The sequence below is a fragment of the Melozone crissalis genome, unplaced genomic scaffold (assembly GCF_028551555.1).
Source record: "Melozone crissalis strain CALT ecotype California unplaced genomic scaffold, PUWL_Pcris_2 ptg000019l_1, whole genome shotgun sequence".
Classification (NCBI taxonomy): Eukaryota; Metazoa; Chordata; class Aves; order Passeriformes; family Passerellidae; genus Melozone; species Melozone crissalis.
In genome coordinates this window covers 14,916,985-14,936,843 of record NW_026535797.1, presented here as the reverse complement: position 1 = coordinate 14,936,843, position 19,859 = coordinate 14,916,985, and the positions used below count along the sequence as shown (strand labels likewise).

General features: G+C 36.4%; 1 protein-coding gene across 1 annotated transcript in view; it reads right to left on the bottom strand.

Moving 5' to 3' along the window:
• Positions 1-19,859, bottom strand: part of ADGRA1 (adhesion G protein-coupled receptor A1) — a 253,397-nt gene that overhangs the window by 192,540 nt on the left and 40,998 nt on the right. The window contains exon 2 of the mRNA XM_054277071.1: positions 19,467-19,538. Within this exon, the coding sequence (XP_054133046.1) occupies positions 19,467-19,538 (72 nt within the window). The remainder of the gene's footprint in view (positions 1-19,466; positions 19,539-19,859) is intronic.

Genomic DNA, 19,859 nt, shown 5'->3' with positions numbered 1-19,859 from the left:
TATCCTGCAGAGGAATTACAGGTTTTAGTTTGATTTTTTGCCCCCAAGACACTCCTAAATAATTGTTTCCAATACAGCCCAGATCATTAACTCATTGCCAATTTCCCCTTAAGGTGCCCTGCAACGTGTAGCTGAAGAATGTTATTTTTAAACAACGTGAATTATTCCTTTTTCCTCCTCACTGTGAGGAGCACGTGACTCCGTCTGCAGGATGCACCAGCCATTCCAGGGATAAGGAACATAAAACATACACATAAACATAGGTGTCCACCAGTGTCCTCAGCCAGGCCTAGTCAGCCCTGCAAGTAACACCACATGCCTGATGGTTTGACCAGGTCAGAACAATGAATTTTCCTCCTTTTTCAGCACCTCTTTGGTACTCTCTACCTTCCCTGTGGAAGTACCACCATCCCAACACTTGGTCACAGGTATCCTGTATTTGCATCTTCCCAACTCATATCCACTGTGGTACCAACAGACATTTTCCAACCCTGCTTTCTCCACCTGGATTTTTATTTAATTTCATACTCCATTTATCCTTCTCCTACATTCATCTTCTTTTTTACCATTTCCAAAAATCTTTTTTAGAAGCAGGGAGCATAGCCAGAGAGCTGTAAGTGTTATTATTACATCTACAAAGATCACCTTCCTCTCCAGCTCAGCTGAGCACGCCCGCTTCCCTCAGACTGGGTAATGTGCTGCTTGGCTCAGTGCTGTGACACTCCAGTGCAGCTGAGAAGCTCAGAAGGTATTGCTCTGCAAACCCTGATAAAATAGACGGTCTTCCTAGACATTCATTTCTAACTCTGTCAAGCTTATTATAATAAATCCAAAGCTAGTGTCCCTTTATTAGTAAAATATTTCGTGTTCTCTGTTTGACTTTCATTCCTCAGAACTGTTTGTCAAGAAAGTTCTCTATATTATCCTTAGATAATTACCTCACTATTGGCCTCAGGAAGATAGAAAATTTTTTTACCAAATGACCACATCTGTGCCATGTCAGACTTAGAGATTAATAATGGGTACTATGAATCTGCCTACAAATTTTCACACTCACAGTATCTAACAGCTCCATTGAGATTGACCATACACAATGAATATCAGTCTCAAAAGTATGCAACTTAGCAGCAACAGGGAAGACAGGCAAAATGCAAATTTAAGTTTGTTCAATAATGCACTCCAAATTCTGACTCAATATAAGCTTACTTTGCTTCATATTCTATTCTATTATAAAGTGTTCCACAGGATTATACAAAATTTATTGACATGCTCATGCCCACATCTAACATGTGCAAAGACCATCAAGTTGACAGCTATACAGAAGCATTCTGGAAACAGTAAGAGCAGTGCCGTTATGACACCTGGATTTCTGAGAAAAAAAAGGGAGCATATTTGATATTTGTCAGTATCAGGTATTTGATACACCACCATAAGGAAAATGTCTGGATTCTTAATGATGACATTCTATAGCCTACAGCCATGGTAACCCTTAAAACATTATTTCTTAACAATCTTTTAACAAGTAAAATAAATATGAAAAGGCAGATAATTCTACAGTCCAATTATTTTTTTTCTCTCAGCTAATGCATACTATTTTTCAATTCATTCTGCTAAGATCACCTAATCCGACTTCCTTGTAGTAAAATAATTATTTTAGCAATTAATGCTTGTATTGCTAAGCTCTAATAGGTCATTCAGAACTGAAACAGAAACTTTTTTCTTTCCATAAGACCAAAATCTGACATACAACATTATTTTATGTTTCTGTTTTTTACCTTTCTGTCCTCATTTTTATAAATCTTAAGAACAATTATTTTTTGGCCTGATTGGCTTCATTCAAAGTTTTTATACTTTTGCAAAATTACCCTTTTTTAAGTGACACTAAGATATTAGCATTTCAGGTGAAACTTTTTTACTGTTTTATATTTAGTTCACTGTACAGCTTTTAGATACTCACTTTTAGGCATACTAAGCCACTGATTATTAACTCCATCATCATGAACACAGAACTGGTAATCAGAATTCTCATACTCAGTCCCCAATGAATGCAGTTAGAATTCTTCCATCCATTATTTCATTCACTTGGACTATGTTAATTATGGTCCTGAGCCCTGTAAATGTCTTTGAACTCCTTTATTTTACTTTCTTTATCCACATGAATCTAGCAAGGTACTGCAATAGAGACTTTTACTGGGAATTTTCACAGTTTATATATCATACACACACAAATAATGTACCAAGTCCACTTTGTTTAAAAACTTGCATCTCAGCCAAATGGAAACAGATTACTGAACTGTGCAAGATCCCATCTGAAATAGGGACAAATTTCTGCCAGATTTCAAGTCTGAATATTTCAAATCTTAACGTAAGTGTTCAGGGAGGAGAGGGGAATGGATGTAAATCCCAATTTTGCATGATTTCTTTAAAATCTTGGCCAAAGCACATTTGTCCTCAGAAAGAACCCATCTGCTTTTTAACTAACCTCTATAAGTAGTTAACCCCTGGCTTAACCTAAAATGAATCACGCAATAACCAAAAGATCTGATGAAACTATTCACACCAGAGATTAAAACCACAGAATTAGAACAAATCTGTACTAAGCTCTAAGAAGAGATTTCTGCTTATGGCAAGAAAAAAAAACAAAACACAAAATTAAACTTTCAACCTTTTAAGTGTTTCATTGGAGAAATAAGTCCACATTTTAGAAGATTTTAAAGAAAATTTTTGTACAAATAGTCTTTGTGATGCTACATTTGCCTGAAGTGGCAACGCTACTATTTTAATGACAATATCTATTCCATCCAAGGAAAATAAAATATACAATTCTATCAAACAGCCATAAAAATAGGGCATAAAACATATTTAGAAAGAGTTCTGTGGTGCGGCAAATTAGATCATTTTTCCTCAAAAAAAATTTACAACCTGTACTCATCTTTCAACCAAGAAAACCAAGAATGGGTACTCAGATTTATAATGGTACAAATTATCTAAAAAAAAAAGAAAAAAAGAAAAGTAATCCAAAAGTATAGGAGATGTGTAGAAACTGAACTGCTGAGCATTATTCCAAGCAAAAATCATGCAGATCAAATGATTCCTGATGTACATTTTGCTGATGAAAATCATGTTATACCAAGAATAGACTGGACTCCAGAGAATCTTCTTCAGGATTAAAAAAATGATAGTTCTTTGGCTCTGGCAACAGTTAATCAATTTCACTATGACAATCACTAATTAAACATTACCTGCAAACAATCTGGAAACAGGCAGCCCAAATCATCAGGGGGTAGTGAACATAGAGGGATATTTTCCTTGGCAGAACTGTAACCTTCCTGTGCAAGGCATGCAAAGCTCAAATCGCTTCCTTTGCCTCTGTCTCTGAGAGTAGAGAAGAGAGCAAAGAGGGGACAGAGGATAAAGACCTGCAGCAGTGCCTCATATTTGTTTCTATCACTCTTCTCTTAGACTATTCCCTGAATTCCTTTCTGTGATGTGGTTAGGATGAAAAACCAAGAAGCAAGGCAGTCACATTCAATTTAATTGCATAAAGTCTTCTTTAAAGTACTTTAAAGTACTTATGGGTACACTTCAGTATAACAGTAGTAACACCTAGAAATTGTTTTCAGCAATATAATAAAATGAAATAAGTATATGTTTAGGAAGATACAAGCAAATAAGCCCAAAAAATAAAGCTTACACAATCCCAAATTTAACATACAAAAAATGCACAAAATAGCTGACATGCAAAAGAGAAAGGTCAGTAAAGAACAAAACCAAATTGCTTTGCCTTTTAGCACTGGAGGATGTAGATAGCTTGCTGGGTAATTGGCTGATTGAAAGTTCTGCTAACTTTCTGGGTGAGTGGTGGAGCAGTGAGGCTGCTTTCCTTCAGGCTCACTGCTGGCATATTGGCACTGATATTATACATACTTGCACATGCACTCTCTCTTTTAATTTCTTTGAACCCATACTCTGTCACACACAGGAGCCTGAAAATTCAATGGGAAATGAAAGGTAATTGCATGCAGAACCAACACTGCCAAACTGCCAGTATTGTTCTGATCTATCAGTTAATTTTTATGTTAATTTATCCTAGCAACCGATATAAACAGTGCACTTGTGTAGCTCTAAGTTAGAAATCTACTACTATCTCAATATTGAAACAAGAGAAATACCATTTCTAGTTTGCCTCCAGCCTGATTGAAGCAGGAAAGTGAACAGCAGCTGCTCTCACAGTTTACTTTTCTAACATTAGCCCAGTACTAAAGTTTGACAGTAAAATCTGTAACTAGTATAAAAGGCTCATTCAGTCATTCTGCAAGACCACTAATACTGTGCATGATCCCATCTGCTTTTTGCTGGCTCACCACACTTCATTAGGGTTTGTTTTTCAAATATCATCTTTTAAATGTTGAACTACACAATTATTTAATAGGTCATTAGAAAAGCTTTGGATTCCAAAAATGTGCATTTCATGGAAATCTGACTGAGGATCACAAAATAGTGTAAATGTTGTTTATCCTTCCCAGCAATTTTGTAAATAGTAAGTTTTCTTTAAACCTACTTAATGAAAACAGTATCCACATCTGCTTTTAGATACAACTAACATACCAAGAAAATGGGGCAATCAATGGGTCTTCATAGTGTACCACCAGTGGCTTAAACAGCACACTACAGCAACATATGCAAAAACTCTAAAACATGCAAGCATTTAAATAAATAAATAGAAATCACACAGCTAATGCTCTACAGTTCATTAAAAATGCTAGGGTTTTAGCCAACTGAACCTCAACCTCACTATGACACACCAAGTATTTAAAGAAATGAATTCCCCAGGTTCATTTAGCAAAAGAAAGCCTGGCACAGCCCAAGCTCCATGAGCTGCAGCAGAGCAGCAACAATGCCATACCTGTACCAGCTTTTGTGTAGGTTGGCCTGAGCCCAGAGCCCCGAGGGTTCACGCTCGCATGTGTCCAGCACACAGCCTTCATAAATTATGCCTCTACATTCTTTGTAGGCATCAGGCTGAGTTTCATTTCCCAGCCTGCACCTACTTTTTTTTCCCTAAAATGCCTGCTAATGAAATAGCTGCTCAGTGGCATACTGTATTTTCTCCAGAGACATTGGCTGCTCCTGTGAAAAAGAGATGAACATTGGGGAACAGCACCTCTGTAACAACGTGGAGACACAGCAGAGCCACGAGTGCTGCTGAGAGACATTAGGTGGGCTGAAGAAATGAAACTTGGCTTAGCTCACCTTTGTGAGCAATAAATCCTCGTTCTTTTATTAAAGAATTTTCAAATGAAAAAGCTTTTACAGATTTGTGGGAGAAGTGGACCAAAAGTCATTAGATTACACAGGCAAGTATAGAGTTGTTTAAAAGAATCATGCACAACTGCTTTTTAATCAGCAAAGACCCTTCAAAGTAGTTATCAGCACTGTACTATAAGGAACTGCTATTTAGATGCTCCTACTAAAAGCACAAAGATTATTCAATTTTCTTTAACCTAAAATAAACTCGGGTTACACGACACAAAAACATGATGTATACTAAACATATTGTTTAGTCCATACACTAGAATATTATCATTTCTTTTCTATTAATATTGTAGAAATTAAATCATACAGCTTGTCCCTTTTAGACAGGGAAATCATAGAGATAGTCTTGGATCCAATACTGCTGTATGTTAAAGGACTTATTAGAATTTAAATTAATATTGTGTATTGTTTTAATGTCGTCACAGCATGCACCACAACAGCTCCTTTGCAGCTATTACACTGTACATTGGCCACATCAATTAACAGAAATGCACATTATATATTATTGACCTATTTAATGCCTAGTACATTTTTCCACAGTCTATTTTTTCTTCCTAATGTGCACTCAGAACACAAACCATGAGTTAGTTGAGCCAAGAAAGCCACAGATCTGTGCACTTACTGCAAGAACACTGTGCATATAGACATAGATCTGAATCTAGGGACCCCCTGTTAAAATTGAACTCAGGCACACCTGGGAATGAGCAGGAACACTTGGCACACTCTTGCACACTACTCACACTCACTCCCTTGCACACTACTCACACTCGCTCACACTCTTTTGTTCTATGTTTTTCCTTTCATTGTCACTGCTTATCAAAGATTTGAACAAGGCAAGGTAGAAAGGTAGGAAATTAATGAATGAAGGAGAAGTTATGTCAGAACTATTAGCTAAGATGAATTTTCTCATCTTACAATAATGCAGAGTCTGAATACATGAGTGGATAGCTCTATGAAACCAGGGAGCAGCTGCTGTGCAATAACATAGTCAATGGGGAAAAATGAGTGAAATCTCTCATTTCTGTTCCAAGTGAAAGACATTTAATTTGTTTACACAAATAAAATACAAAGTAATCATCACAGACTGCTACGCAAACACCTGAAGGCAAGAAAATCAAGAGAGAAAACCTGTAACAAAATGTCTGTATTTTACCCTCTGTGCAGATGACTGAGCTTAGGGGAAAAAAGGGGAGAAAAAAGTTCAATTTACTGAATTCTCAGTTCTCAAGAGGGCAAGAAAAAAAGGAACACCCCCACCCATCCAGCACTCAACCTGAAAACAGGGACAACAAAAATAAAAATAGGACGGAAAGTAGGAATCGATTCAATGTCCTCAGGAGGAAGCTTTAAATTTTCACTGAGATTCTTTAAGTAACCATTTGGTCAGTGCTGGCTTGTTATGCAAGAGCAGAGAAAGCAGCTTTGTACAGACTTCCTAAGCCCTAAAATCACAGTGAATTTCCCAAGGATATTTATTTACTGCATGTAAAGGGGTGCAGAGGGGCCTTTTCTATACTCAACTGTATCAGTTTTACAACATGAACATCATTTCTGAATGCTAAACTAAGCTGAAATTGTACTTCTCTGAATATTCAATTAACTGGATTAAAATCAATTTTTTAGACTATAAAGAGATTACATTGCCGTTGTGTATAAAATAAATCTTTGCAGATAATAATCTTACTTTTAGATACTTCAGGCATTGTGCTCATAATTTTTTTAAAGATATGTACAATTCATGGTTACTTTCATGATGTCACTAAGAGATTATCATATTTTTGGCTTGCTAGATGATGAAAGTGAGTATTACATCACTGTTTATAAATGGTGAACCCTACAAAGAGAAAAGGATTAGTATAAATTAAAGGATAGCAATATTATAAAATCATATGGCTAAAAATAGGCTATGAGTACATTTAGATCATAGATAAGAAAAAGTAGAAATAAATATTTGGAGCAGCCTTAAAATATTTGTCCAGTTTGATATTGTTTATGCATGAATATAACTTACTAGAGATAGAAACTGCAGATTGTGACACAAATTTTTGCATACCCCAGAGCTGAATCCTCCCCAGCTATCTTCCAAGACCAGCAACATTTATTTATTTATTTATTGTTTGATGCAGAACATGGTTTCAGGAGTTTCCTCTGCTCCCGCTGTTTTGCTAAAAAAGGCTAAACGAGGGTGTATTGGATAGTTTACACTGGTGACCTGCTCTAGTCCAGTACTGAAGAGTCAGTGCCTGTGTTGGTGCACCTTGCTGGCACAGTCATGGCTAAGGGAACTGTCAGAATGGCTGATGAGGATTTATTGGTTACAGTGGCAAAGACACATAAAAATACAGCAAAAAACCCAACCTGTGTTCCAGTACAATTTCTTCTTTTGTGCCTGTAAGACCAGGCTGGCTGCAACCCATTCTGGTCTTACATTCCTAAATATTTTTGTAAGTTCACATAACTCTGTACAGTAGGAAAGCTTAATACAGTATTTAAAGTTCACTCAAATGGGAGAATTGTCCCTGGTGAGGCACTCGCACTTCTCGGAAATACCTAAAAGCAATTAATGGCACAAAAAGGAAAAAAGCATCAAATTCTCAATTTAGCTGCTGACATAGTACATAAAACACCGTTTTGTTCTGAACACAATGTACTTTACACTGCCCTTTCAGCTGAAAAGCATGTCTTTAAGGTCTTTAAAAAAGTATTAACTTACTTTGCATGAACAAACAAATGGGAATACTGAATGCAAAAAAAAAAAAAGGTAAAACACAATTGGTGAAAGTAATAAATGTACCGTGTGTCTGAGTACATACATTAGCGGTAAAACTTTCTTTCATTGGCCATTAATTGCAGCATTATGGCAGAAGTGTTACAGTTATGGCTGAGGGTATGCTTTTTAATAAATTTGGCTTTCACAGGCACCTACAGCTAACATTTTTCCTGATTTAATACCTTTCATATTTTTCATAGATAGAGATTAATTGACTTTAAGAGATTCAAGTTGCCCCTTTGGCAGTTTCCTGGGTTATAAGGGCATGATAAATACATTTTTCTTCTGCTTCAACAAGTTTCTTGCATTATGCTAACTCAAGTGGCTTATTTTTAACTTAAACCACTTATTTTTATCAGATAAATCTCATTACCATTGCACATAGCAATTTTATTTCATTTTTTCAAGTTAACAAGCAAACAAAAATATCCATTTTATTTCAGCACAATGTTTCTCTCTGTATTCTCCTCAGCAAAACACTTTCAAAAGCAGCACATAGTGGAATTTTGTAATTCTTTTTTTTTTTTTCACAGAATATGTGCATAGCTCAGACTATACAAACATCCTCTATAGCTCTCCCAGTCACTTTCCATTTCAAGAACGAGGCAATTTGTGTTAACACAAGACAGCTTATCATGTGCTAAGTCTGCATGCAATTTTCTCGTGAGAACAACCATTTTGTACCTACTTGACACACGCAGCACTACACTACACCCAACTAATCAATTCTGTCTATATTAACAAGTGGGGAGAAAAACTGCCCACAGCTGTTATATTACATCAGCTTTACTAACTACTTCAGACAACTCATTTTGGGGATTTTTTTTTCTTTAAACTAAACTGGCATAAACCATAGCCCTTCTTTCCATTCCTTTTCAATTCCACTTGGTTTTTTTTTTGCCTTCTCAGAGATTATTGGCGAAGCACAAGCGCCCAGAGAACAAGCCGTGCTTTCTGCAGAAATCCCCACAAGTTTGGAGGGCAGCAAGCTCCCAGGGTCATTGGTACCCTTGGAGCATTTACAGACCAGCATGATATGAATGAGAAATAGCATGTTTTCATCTGAGATCTCCCAGCCTCATCTACAGACATGCACTTTTGGCAGACAATAACTTATATACACAGGGGGTTTTGTCCTTATAAGTAAGCAATTGAGAACTGTCTGTCAATTGGTATCAAGTCAGAAGTGGAGAGACAAAAAGAAAAGTTATCAGTAGGGCCCAGAAAACTCTCTGGGAGGGAAGGATTGAGTTTGGAGTTTCTCTTTGGATCCTCAGTTACCCAACATCACCATGATGTTGAGATGTCCCTAGTCAGAACTTGAGGCGTCTCACATTTTATGTATGGACACTACCAGGGTGAGGCAACTTTCTGGTCTTCTTGAACATAAACATGTTAAAGACCACATTGCATCTGAATACAACTAATATACAGTGTTTTCTGGAGTTTGAGAGGGTTATTCCACCAATAGCCTACAGCTGAGGAATCAAAACCACATACTGAATAAAAGGATTCAGCTACCAATTCACCTCACAGTTGCCTTCACAAGACATGCTCAGTTGTTGATGAACTAACACTAATTTTTATCAGCTTGGCTTCCCAGAACACTTTTCTGACTTCATACAAACTGGCCTAAGACCACATTTCTGTTTTTCCTACTGTTTCAACCAGTCTGTGCTTGTTTATAGAAACACAGCTTGCACCATTCCTAAGTGGTATTCTTTAGCTTTGTCAATCAAAAAAGATTCTATATTTTGTGACTGTAAATCAGTTCCAATGAAACACTGGTGCCTATGATAAAAATGGTCCTGTGAAACTGCTGTGTCCCCTGCTGAATATTTTTATTTTGCCATGCTCACCTTTCCAACAGAACCCTGTTTTGCAAACAGTTACACTCAAAAGTCCATCGATGCAGCCTGGCAAACCACTGACATCTGAAACACTGCTGCTATGCCATGTCTGCGCCAGCAGCTGGAAATTTTGTGCCCAAGCTGAAAGCACAGCTCCATGCCAGAAGCAGAGGAAGGCCATCTCAGCAGTGCATTCAGAATGACACAAGTCCTGTCACCCCACGAGCAGCACCTGCGAGGGAAGGCAGCACTGAGCAGCTCTCAGACCTCACTACATTAAATACTACCATGGAATTAAGAGCAAAGATGTGGCCTGGCAGCCCCTGCTGTTTCCAGGGGGAAACAAATATACCACAGAAACAGACAAATTAATGTGGCAGTTTAGCAGGCAAAAAAAAAAACAGGCTTAAGGTATAAAGAAAAGATGAAAATCACACTTGGTTCTGGACCCTTGTACCAGGAACAATGGGATTGATTTACTAACCTGTTTTTCAGAGCTAATTATTGCTATTTTTAAACAGCACTGTAATATCCCCAAGAAAACATCCTCTTTTTCTAAAATTACTGCTGTTTTTTGCACATTACAGCATAGCAACTCTACAGCAATAGACATACAGGTTATTTTCTTGTTGTCTCATCCTGTGAAATATAATGTATGTGACATCTAATAGTCTGTATTGTGACTTTGTACTGGCAAATAACAAATGAATAGAGGAAAAAGATGCATTACCTTCCTGTCACACTGTATTACAAGTGCTTTGATAGATACTTCAGGCTTGTAAGACTTACAGTACATACAACCTGTTAGAAAGAGGGTAATGTAATTTTACTTTTAATTTCTAAGTCCTCTGTTTCTGACAGTCATATTAAAAACAGCAAAAGTTTTACAATTCCTGATAGAACGCTACATCATTCTTTGATACTGCACACTAGAACGTAATGGATTCTGGCACTTAGAGTTTGGGTAGGTTGCTTTTTTGGTTGGTGGTTTTCCTTTAATTTGCTTTTAGGGAGGCCATTGTCAAAAAAATACTCTGTTTTTGCACTACTAAATGAGTAACTTACTGTTATTCATAGAACAGAATAAAGATATCCATTAAGGACCACAGAATTAAAAGGAAAAAGCAATTTTTAATTAAGTTTGCCCAGTTTGACTTGTGACATTGATGTTTCTCCTTCTCTGGTTTCTCAAAATTTATATGCAATGATAGCAAATTAGATACTCTCCTCCTGTACAATTCATTAAAACACTGCCTGCAGCAAAATTATACTTACTTTGAAAAGTAATTTACCCTATACTCCTTCAACTACAGCGAGGAACAACAAGTCCAGGTCCATGATATTTTCCAAGGTTCCTTAGGTCTGCTGTTGCCTCTTGCTGTCTTTACCTGCTTATGGGCAGGTATTTTCAACAAGCATCAGTAATCTCTATCTGCACTTTTGTACTTGTGCCCATTAAGGTTTCTTCCCACTCAGGGCAGGAATGTACAAAAATGACTTCACATAAGGTAGAAATGTAAAATAAATGGCATTACACAAACCCCAATGTACTTTTTCTTGCTTTCTCTTTCCTGATAACCTGAGACATCTCAGTATCACTGGATTTGGAGATATTAAATAAGCAATACAGATAAAAAACAGAGAGGTAGAGAAAGATCAAGTGATGAGACAAAAACTGAATGAAAATTTTTCAAAACTCTAAAATGAGACAATCCTTGATTTCCAATCACTTGTCTCAAATAAAAGCCTTTTTGTTCACAGATTTTCTTCTTTCTAAAGATTGTCTTGTTTAATATCAACATATAAATATTGTATTACCTAACCATTTGCTACAGTATGCATAAAATTCTCTATTTATACAAAGTCCTTTATGATGAATAAGAATTGTTTTCAAGTAAAAGACATAGAAGCTAAAAAGCTGTACTTTTAATTGAATGCCTGAAACATAACACCTTATCTTTGACATCAGATAATGACAAATGAAATCCGTCAATAAATAAATATGGTTGGGTAAAAACTTTGTTTGACTTAAACAGTCAGTTAGAAATAATTAGATAATTCTAGCTAATTAAGTGATAAGGGAAACTTCACATCGTAACATTAAATTTTATTTGCAATTACTAAATTTGTGGTTTTGAATGATTTACAAGATATAATTCAAATATTGTAAATGTTAATGAGGAACTCTTGTTTGATGCTAAAAAAAAAAAACCCTGGCAGTGAGGAACTGAAGGTACTCTGGTTGTATGAGGATCATTTTCCTATCTCCTCTCAGTTTCCTGTCAGGCTCATACCAATGTCACCAATCCATGCCATTAATATTTTAAAATATTAAAATTATTTTATAGAAAATGTATTTTGTAGAAATAAATTGATTTTATGTAAAAATACTCTTTTTTTGACATGCATTTAATTATTTTTCAGTAATTCAGTAATACATTACAGTCTTCATTGACAGGTATATGAAGTCAGATATTTAAAGAGCACATTCAAATAAGTGAACATCTCTATCTTCTGTCTGTACCAGAATATATCTGACATTGGCATTATGGAGTAACGTGACCAAAATTATCACAATGATAAAGAACCAAGCACCAAAGAGAGGCAAAATTCCTGGGCTGCAGCCACCACAAAGATAAACTGGTGTAAGGAAATGCAGGAGTCCTAGGATGGATAAGAAATTGGGTTCTCATCCAGAGATATGATAAAACAAAACAGAGAAAAAGCTTACAGCAGCTGACCATGACATTTACTACCAATGAAAAACTGAGATAGCTAAGGAGGTGTGTGTATTACACTCTGAAGAATACAGCCCAATTCACTAGCTTAACACTAACTTTCTTGTTAGAAATTCCTTTTCTCCATGCTCTAGGATGAACCTTAAAAACCATTCATTTCACTAGAATAGAAGCTAGTCTAATTTTAGGTGATAAATTATTATTATATGCATAACTATTTTCTTTCCTCTTTCTGATCTGTCCACTGCCAAATTCACTGGGCTTGTTTTCCCTTCAGTACTTGTAAAGCTCTTTATCTTCTGAGTATCTCCAACCCTCCAAACCAATTATCTGCAATAGACACATCTCTGAATGAAAAGGTACCTTCACTTCAGTAATTCAGGAATTTTCAGAACCTTGTTTTTTAAGCTCAGTATTTACAAGTGCCTTTGTACAGACCATATTGCAAACATATCTATCAATTACTATCGACCTGCCAGCTACATTAGCCGTGTTAAGCACTGACAAAGGGAAATCTCCTGCCTCATGCAAACACTGGCATCATCATAATTAAAAAGAAAAACCCTTCCTCTGGCACTGAAACCAAAAGGGTAACTCAAAGTTCAATGACTGCCAAGAGGAACATGAATTATCTTCAGTATATTTTAGAGTACAGGCACAAAGCAGAGTCTTGCTCCTGGAGAAAAATCACTCCCCATAACTATTCCCATCCTTCTGCATCTAGCAGAATATGATCAATCACTTCAAACAGTAATGCAGCATAATGAGCTTTTGTAAATAATTACAAGCTAACACAGTAAAAAAATTTACATGTAAAACTACTTGGAATTCCTCAGGTGTCCTAGACATATTACTAAACAAGAAAAAATAATCATTGCAGGATCTGTACTTTTGTTCTTTGAGAATAAAGAAATAACTTGTTTGCTATCATTATTAATTGGACCTAGAAAAGTTACTAAAGCCATGCAGAATTTCAAATGCAAGAAAAAGCTGCAAGACAACTTCAGATGCTTGAGAGTTTTCTTTCTCAATATTTCTCCAAATACAACAACCTGATAAAACGGAATAGTTTTATTCTTACTATGACTATTTACACAACAAACAGCCCTAAGAAACAGATTTTTAGATTGCCCTTTACTTGAATACCATCACAGCATTTCTCTAAACACTCAGCTCAGTGGCATTTGAGGTCTCCAAGCTTATAAATTTATTTTTTGCTAAAAGTGCTTGCACAAAGTTAGGGGCACACTCCTCAGCTGCAGGATCTTCAAGGGAAAAAATAAGCCAAAAACGTCGCACAGCTGGATCCTGGCTGTCAGTCAGAAATATTGTGAGTTCATAATAACCAGTATTTTTCTATTTTTACAACAATCCAAAAAAGAACACATATTCTAAATTTAATCTATGAAGTTTCTAACTTTAAAGATGTCATGCACAATGTGTTGAAAGTATAATTGTTAACAGTTTCTTTGAGCATATTTCCAATTCTTCACAGTACCTACAAAGAACATCTGTTTCTTCATGTGTGTGCGTGCACATGCACATTTCAAATGTATGGGCAGGAAAAAAATGAAGAGGACAGTAATTTAGAAAATGTAAATTGCATGTTAAAAATGTCAAACCTTCATGTTTTACACTTCCATCACTTGAATTTTGTTAAAGAAAATCTAAATATCAAATTTTTTTAACAACTGCTTAAAAGCATGTTTTTCCTATGGTCTAATTTTTTATGCTTGTCTTTTTATTCCTTTTCATCCCTCAACTTAGTGTGTTATTACTTCTGTTACACCACAATACATAGCTGGAGAATGTCCCACTGAAATCCATTGGAAGCAGCTTTTAGGCCTGCCTGATAATAACTGAGGACAACATGTGGCTGTGCAGCACTGACATGTGAGTGGAACTTGATTGTACAGCAGCACTTAATAAAACTACACACAATCTAAGTGAGGCCTGGTAGAGTAAGACACATGTATAGCGCTAAAAAAATAAAATCAAAAAATAAACTCATTCCTAAATTCTTACAGATACTTGAACACTATTTTTCTTTGTCTAGAAAATGTAACAAAGCAAGTTTCTGTAAAACAGTCACTGCTGCTTATTAGTGCCTGGCATGCTTTTCTTCTGGCTCAACTGGGAAAAATATGTGTAATCTTGCTTAGTGATCTTTCATCCTGATTTCCCAAGGAAACTGCTTATGCAACCACGGTCTGTTTGTGTATGTTTCTTTATTTGTATTTGCTGGTTCCCTCCCAATAGCTTCTGAACCCATCAGAGGTTCAGTCATTGGGACAAAGGAGCAACAGTCTCAGAGGTATAATGCTTCTATAAACCTAATGAAAAAGTCCATTTGGTTATGAAAGAGAGAGAGAGCAACCTCATAGACCCACTTCTGAAAATCCCAAGTGCACATTCAATCCCAGAGCACCAGGAGCCCACGGCAGGGAAGCCACGAAAGGAGGGATAACGTGGGGAGAGAGCTCAGGGCAGGGCTGTCCAGGCAACTGTGGTGCAGTGGCTGCTGTGCAAAGTAAGAAAATTAGCACTGTGGATAATAGCTGCAGGACATACTGTTTTGCACCAGCTGGCACCAGGATGAGGGCAAAATATTTCTTTTCCTAGTCTGGATCTTGGCTTTAGGTCCAGCACAGCTGGAGCACCTGGCCCAGTCACCTCAGTCTTTGTCCCCAGAAGCATCCCATGGACTATGGCTGGCCAAATATCCTCAGGCATAAAATGCCTTGCCACAGCTGGCACTAATACTGTCAGTGCTGCACACTGAGGGGGATGGCAATGCTTCACAGCAGCATCCATACCCCACACTGCCATGACAAGGCATCTGCAAGCAGCTTGGTAACCTGCACTAGCCTATGATTCTTTGGGTAATAGCAAGCTCAACCCCATGTTGAGAAAATAAAAATAAATAAATAAAAATAATTCTTAAAGGAGGAAACTGTCAGAGATTTTCCCATGTAATATATTGTTCCGGTTTATGCAATAATTCCACCACCAAATCACACAGACAATTCAGTTGTTCAGATCCCTCCAAATATTTCACTAAACGAGAGTTTTCAGATTGCTGAGACTTACTTGAAAGGGCTACTTCACTCTTTCATTTTCCTTTGTTTTATGGTACCTAGAGCATAAGTAAAACTTATTTAAATCTCTGTTATAACTCCTGCTGTTCTGGGAAGGCAGAACACTGACTGCAGACAGGGAAGGCACTGAAACTGAAATCATTACAAGCTGTCAAGTCTTTGCCCTCAGCTTCAGACCCAAACTGAATTCTCAGCCTCCTGAATGTGAAGCTAGCCATCTCCACAGGGTGTATCACAGAAATGGGTTCAAGGTGTGCATTCTCATTTAAAAAATTTATGGCCTGTAGATCTCCTCTGGTTAAATTCCACATGGCTCTTCATATTTTAACAAACAATTCCTTTACCACACTTGCTTCAAAAAAAGCTTATTTATAGCCTTACCTACACTTCTGATTTATTCCAACTAAAGGACCATATAACTGGCCAGCATATAATATCTGTATAAAATAAAAGTTTACAGAAAACTTTTGTTCTTTCACAGTATTTAAGTTATGATCTTCACATCTGAATGCCTCTGGTCTCTACAGTGTAAACTCAGTGGCACAGGGGCACGTCATGACCCAGGTGCCATGTCACATTTGTGAGCCAACCTTTCCAAACCAGCACATGGCAATTTCTTAATTTCAGAAAATTGTAACTATGGAAAGGTATTGCCACGTCTACGGATCACTCATGAGTCACTGTTCATACACATACATAAAACTGAAAGCGCACCCTTGTGAGTCAGTGTTTTTCAAAGCATTTTTACAAAATGCCCAGTAAAAATATCAGTATTTCATACATGCCTTTTGATCATTATTTTAATAGACATTATTACATTTCATTTTTAATATTAATGGATTATTATTAAATATAATACTATCCTTAAATTATTAAACAGGAAGTAACTGTTTCCCTAAACATATTTTCCCTGGTTTATTGGCTCTATCCTCTGAAAATGTAGTATCATGTTTCCTACAGCAGAAACACAGTTTGAGAAAATCTGCAATGCTAACCTTGTTATTCTTGTTATGGTTGAAAAAAAAATCTCAATTTTCTGAAAAAAAAATTGAAAAAAATAATCCAGGTAAAATATTAGAATTCTACAATAGCCTAAGTTTTAGGGAAATCAATTTTGTCTTACTCAGAACGGACAGTTAAGGGGTAAATAACTTTTTTTTATTTGCTTGATAGAATGAGAGCCCCCCTTTGAGACAACTGCTCAGTGAGGGACCTCACTAGTGTAACATGCTCTTGAGAAATCACCAGAACTTGAGAAGACTGACACTTCTGTAATCCAATTCCTGTTGTGACATGCACTGAAAAACAAAATAATAGGGGGAAAGTTGTCACTCACTTATTGGAGTAGTGCTTCAAACCATTCTTTACCCAAAAAGAGGGTTTAAGCACTCCAGAACAGGGAAGAGCCAGAATATACAAGTCATTCAATTCCACCTTTCAATTCCAGAAATTTTACTTCTCTATTCTTTTCCAGTTTGACATGGAATGATTTCATTTTCCATGTAATCTTGCACTCTTCTAGCTCATGATCTCATGGTAATCATAAAAAAAAAACCAAAAAACCTGACTTACATGTTTCTTTCCTCTATGGTACTCACATTACTTTTTCTTCTGAACAGGACCACAAGGAGTGTAAAGCCAAATTAAGTGAGTAATTCTTAACTCCAGCACACCCATGTTCCTAAGCACCTAATCTTGTAAACTTAACATTATTTTAAGGGAAGCTGGATTTCCCTGCCACAGTCCTTCCTTTCAGGCAAGGAATGGAAGCTCTTGGTCCGTTTGATAAGTCATGAACATCAACAGCTGTCGCTGCCACAGTTCTCCATGTTGAGCACCTGAAGTACTGCTCTGAATCAGGTTCTGTCCAAAAGGCAAAGCTGGGGAAACCTTTGTCCAAGAGCTAGGAGCACTCATCCAGCTGTAATTCATTCACACTCACCTCCTAATAGGCTATTCCAGCTGTTCTCGCCCCAGCAGCTGAAACTGGGATTTCACAGATATTGATAAGAAGCATATGGGCCTTGAGTGGCCCCAAATGAAACAGAAACAGAGCAGCTGAATCACGAGAATGTCATCACTTGAATTCCAGTCTTCAATTCACAGGCCACTCATGGATTTTGTATTAACACCATAGACAAACAGAATTATAAACAGAGAAGATGATATTCATTTTATTGTTGTGAAAAATCAGTACAGGAAAATAGAATGGTTTGGATTGTGATGGTACTCGAGGCTACACACTTAAGGCAGTTTTTCTGTTTTCTCACTGCTCTTAGTTTTGTTTGTAATGTCTTCTCAGGCTCAAGTATTTCTCCCACTATTTAACTAATAAAATTCTTAAAACTACACACTCAGTATAATTCTCCAATGTAAATTAAACATTAAGAAAACCTCAGAGGAAATGTTTTCCTTTAATTCTAAACACTACATTAATTGCATTTACTTCCATTACATGAGAATTTAACTTACTAATCTCCCTTGCAATAAATTTATAATTCTGTTCTGTGTTCTAAATTGTTTTTGTTTCATCTAAAATATTTGTAGACTTTTTTACAAACCTCATATCACTGTTAATCCTAATATTAAATAACAATAGTTAGTTAATAATACCTCACTCTTCATTCCAGACTACTTAATATTCCATATCATTTAATAGATTGTTGAAAGTATTTGACACAACTATAACTGCATGCAGAGACAATGTTATGTTACTCAGCAGAAATGTTCTGACAGTCACTTTACCCAAATCCTTCAAAGGGATTGCTGTAGAACTTGAAATAAGTTGTTTATTTTGAAACCACATTTAGGACACTCAACTTAGTATGGTATACTTACCCACTTTGTTCCACAACCACAAACAGCATGCATATCACACACATTTATAGTAAAAAATATTAGCTAAGGTTGATTTTAATACATAATTTCTTTGCATATGGAAATATTCACACCCCATACAATACATTCATGCATTCATGAATGTAACAACAATTTTATATCAATACTTCTACATAACAAAGCTACTCTTACAAAGCAGTATAAGGGTAATTTAGCTTAAGCTGCAGGAGATACTGTAAGATAGGCATGACATAATTTCTCATTTTAGATGTACTGGTACCAGAAGTTGCCTATAGATATAAATAGTCCTTTAGGCTTGTTCACAATCATTCTCAAATGACTGAGAATAACTCATTAGCTGCTCCTGAGCTCCTCTTCCCCCTTCAAATACTGGCTTGAAATACATGGCCATGGAACTTTATCAGTCATTGTTTGCTCCTGTGATAAATGCTAAGTTGTTGATATTATAATTAAAATATAGAAAAAAATTAAAATTATATAGATGTAAAATAAAAATATTGGAGACCAACGAGTTAAATAACCCAAACTACATGTCAGGTATATTAGTGTTACCATTACATGTAGCAGTCTTTGCTGTGATAGTGCACATAGTGCAGTACAAAGCTTTGACTGGGTGTTTATTTTAGTTCCAAATTGATGGCAGCGCTTTCCTGCATGTTCCACGTCCATCCCCATGCACTCATTTTTAGGCTGTTTCTTAACCTGATGACTGCCTAGAAACTCTACTGTGCAATACAGCTCAGAACATCTCAGCTTCCTTATCTGACGTTTGTTTCTATATTTAAAGTACAAAGACTCTTAATTGAAGGTGGAGCAAGGCTGATCAGTTACTCACAGTCTCTCCAGGGACCTCAGCCCGAAGAAAGAGCCATTCTTCAATCCCAAGATCTTGTTGTTACTCAGAATCCTACAAGAAGTCAGGAAACAATCCAGTTAATAGAACATGATAATTCCACTGATCTAAAACATGTAATTATAGTAAGTGACTGCTCTGTAAAATTCTAATCACAAAATTCACCACTTCATTTGCATTTTCCCATCTTAGCCATAAATAAAGATTACCATTTCCCAAAGTGTGTGGTTTCTTCTTTATTCAATAAAAGCACTGTCAATAAATATGTTAAGAAACAAGTTTTAATTCCAGCTTGAAAATTCTAACACTGCTAAATGCTCACACTTCACTAGCAGATTCTAAATTAACACTGAGGTACTTGTTGGTCTGCAAAAA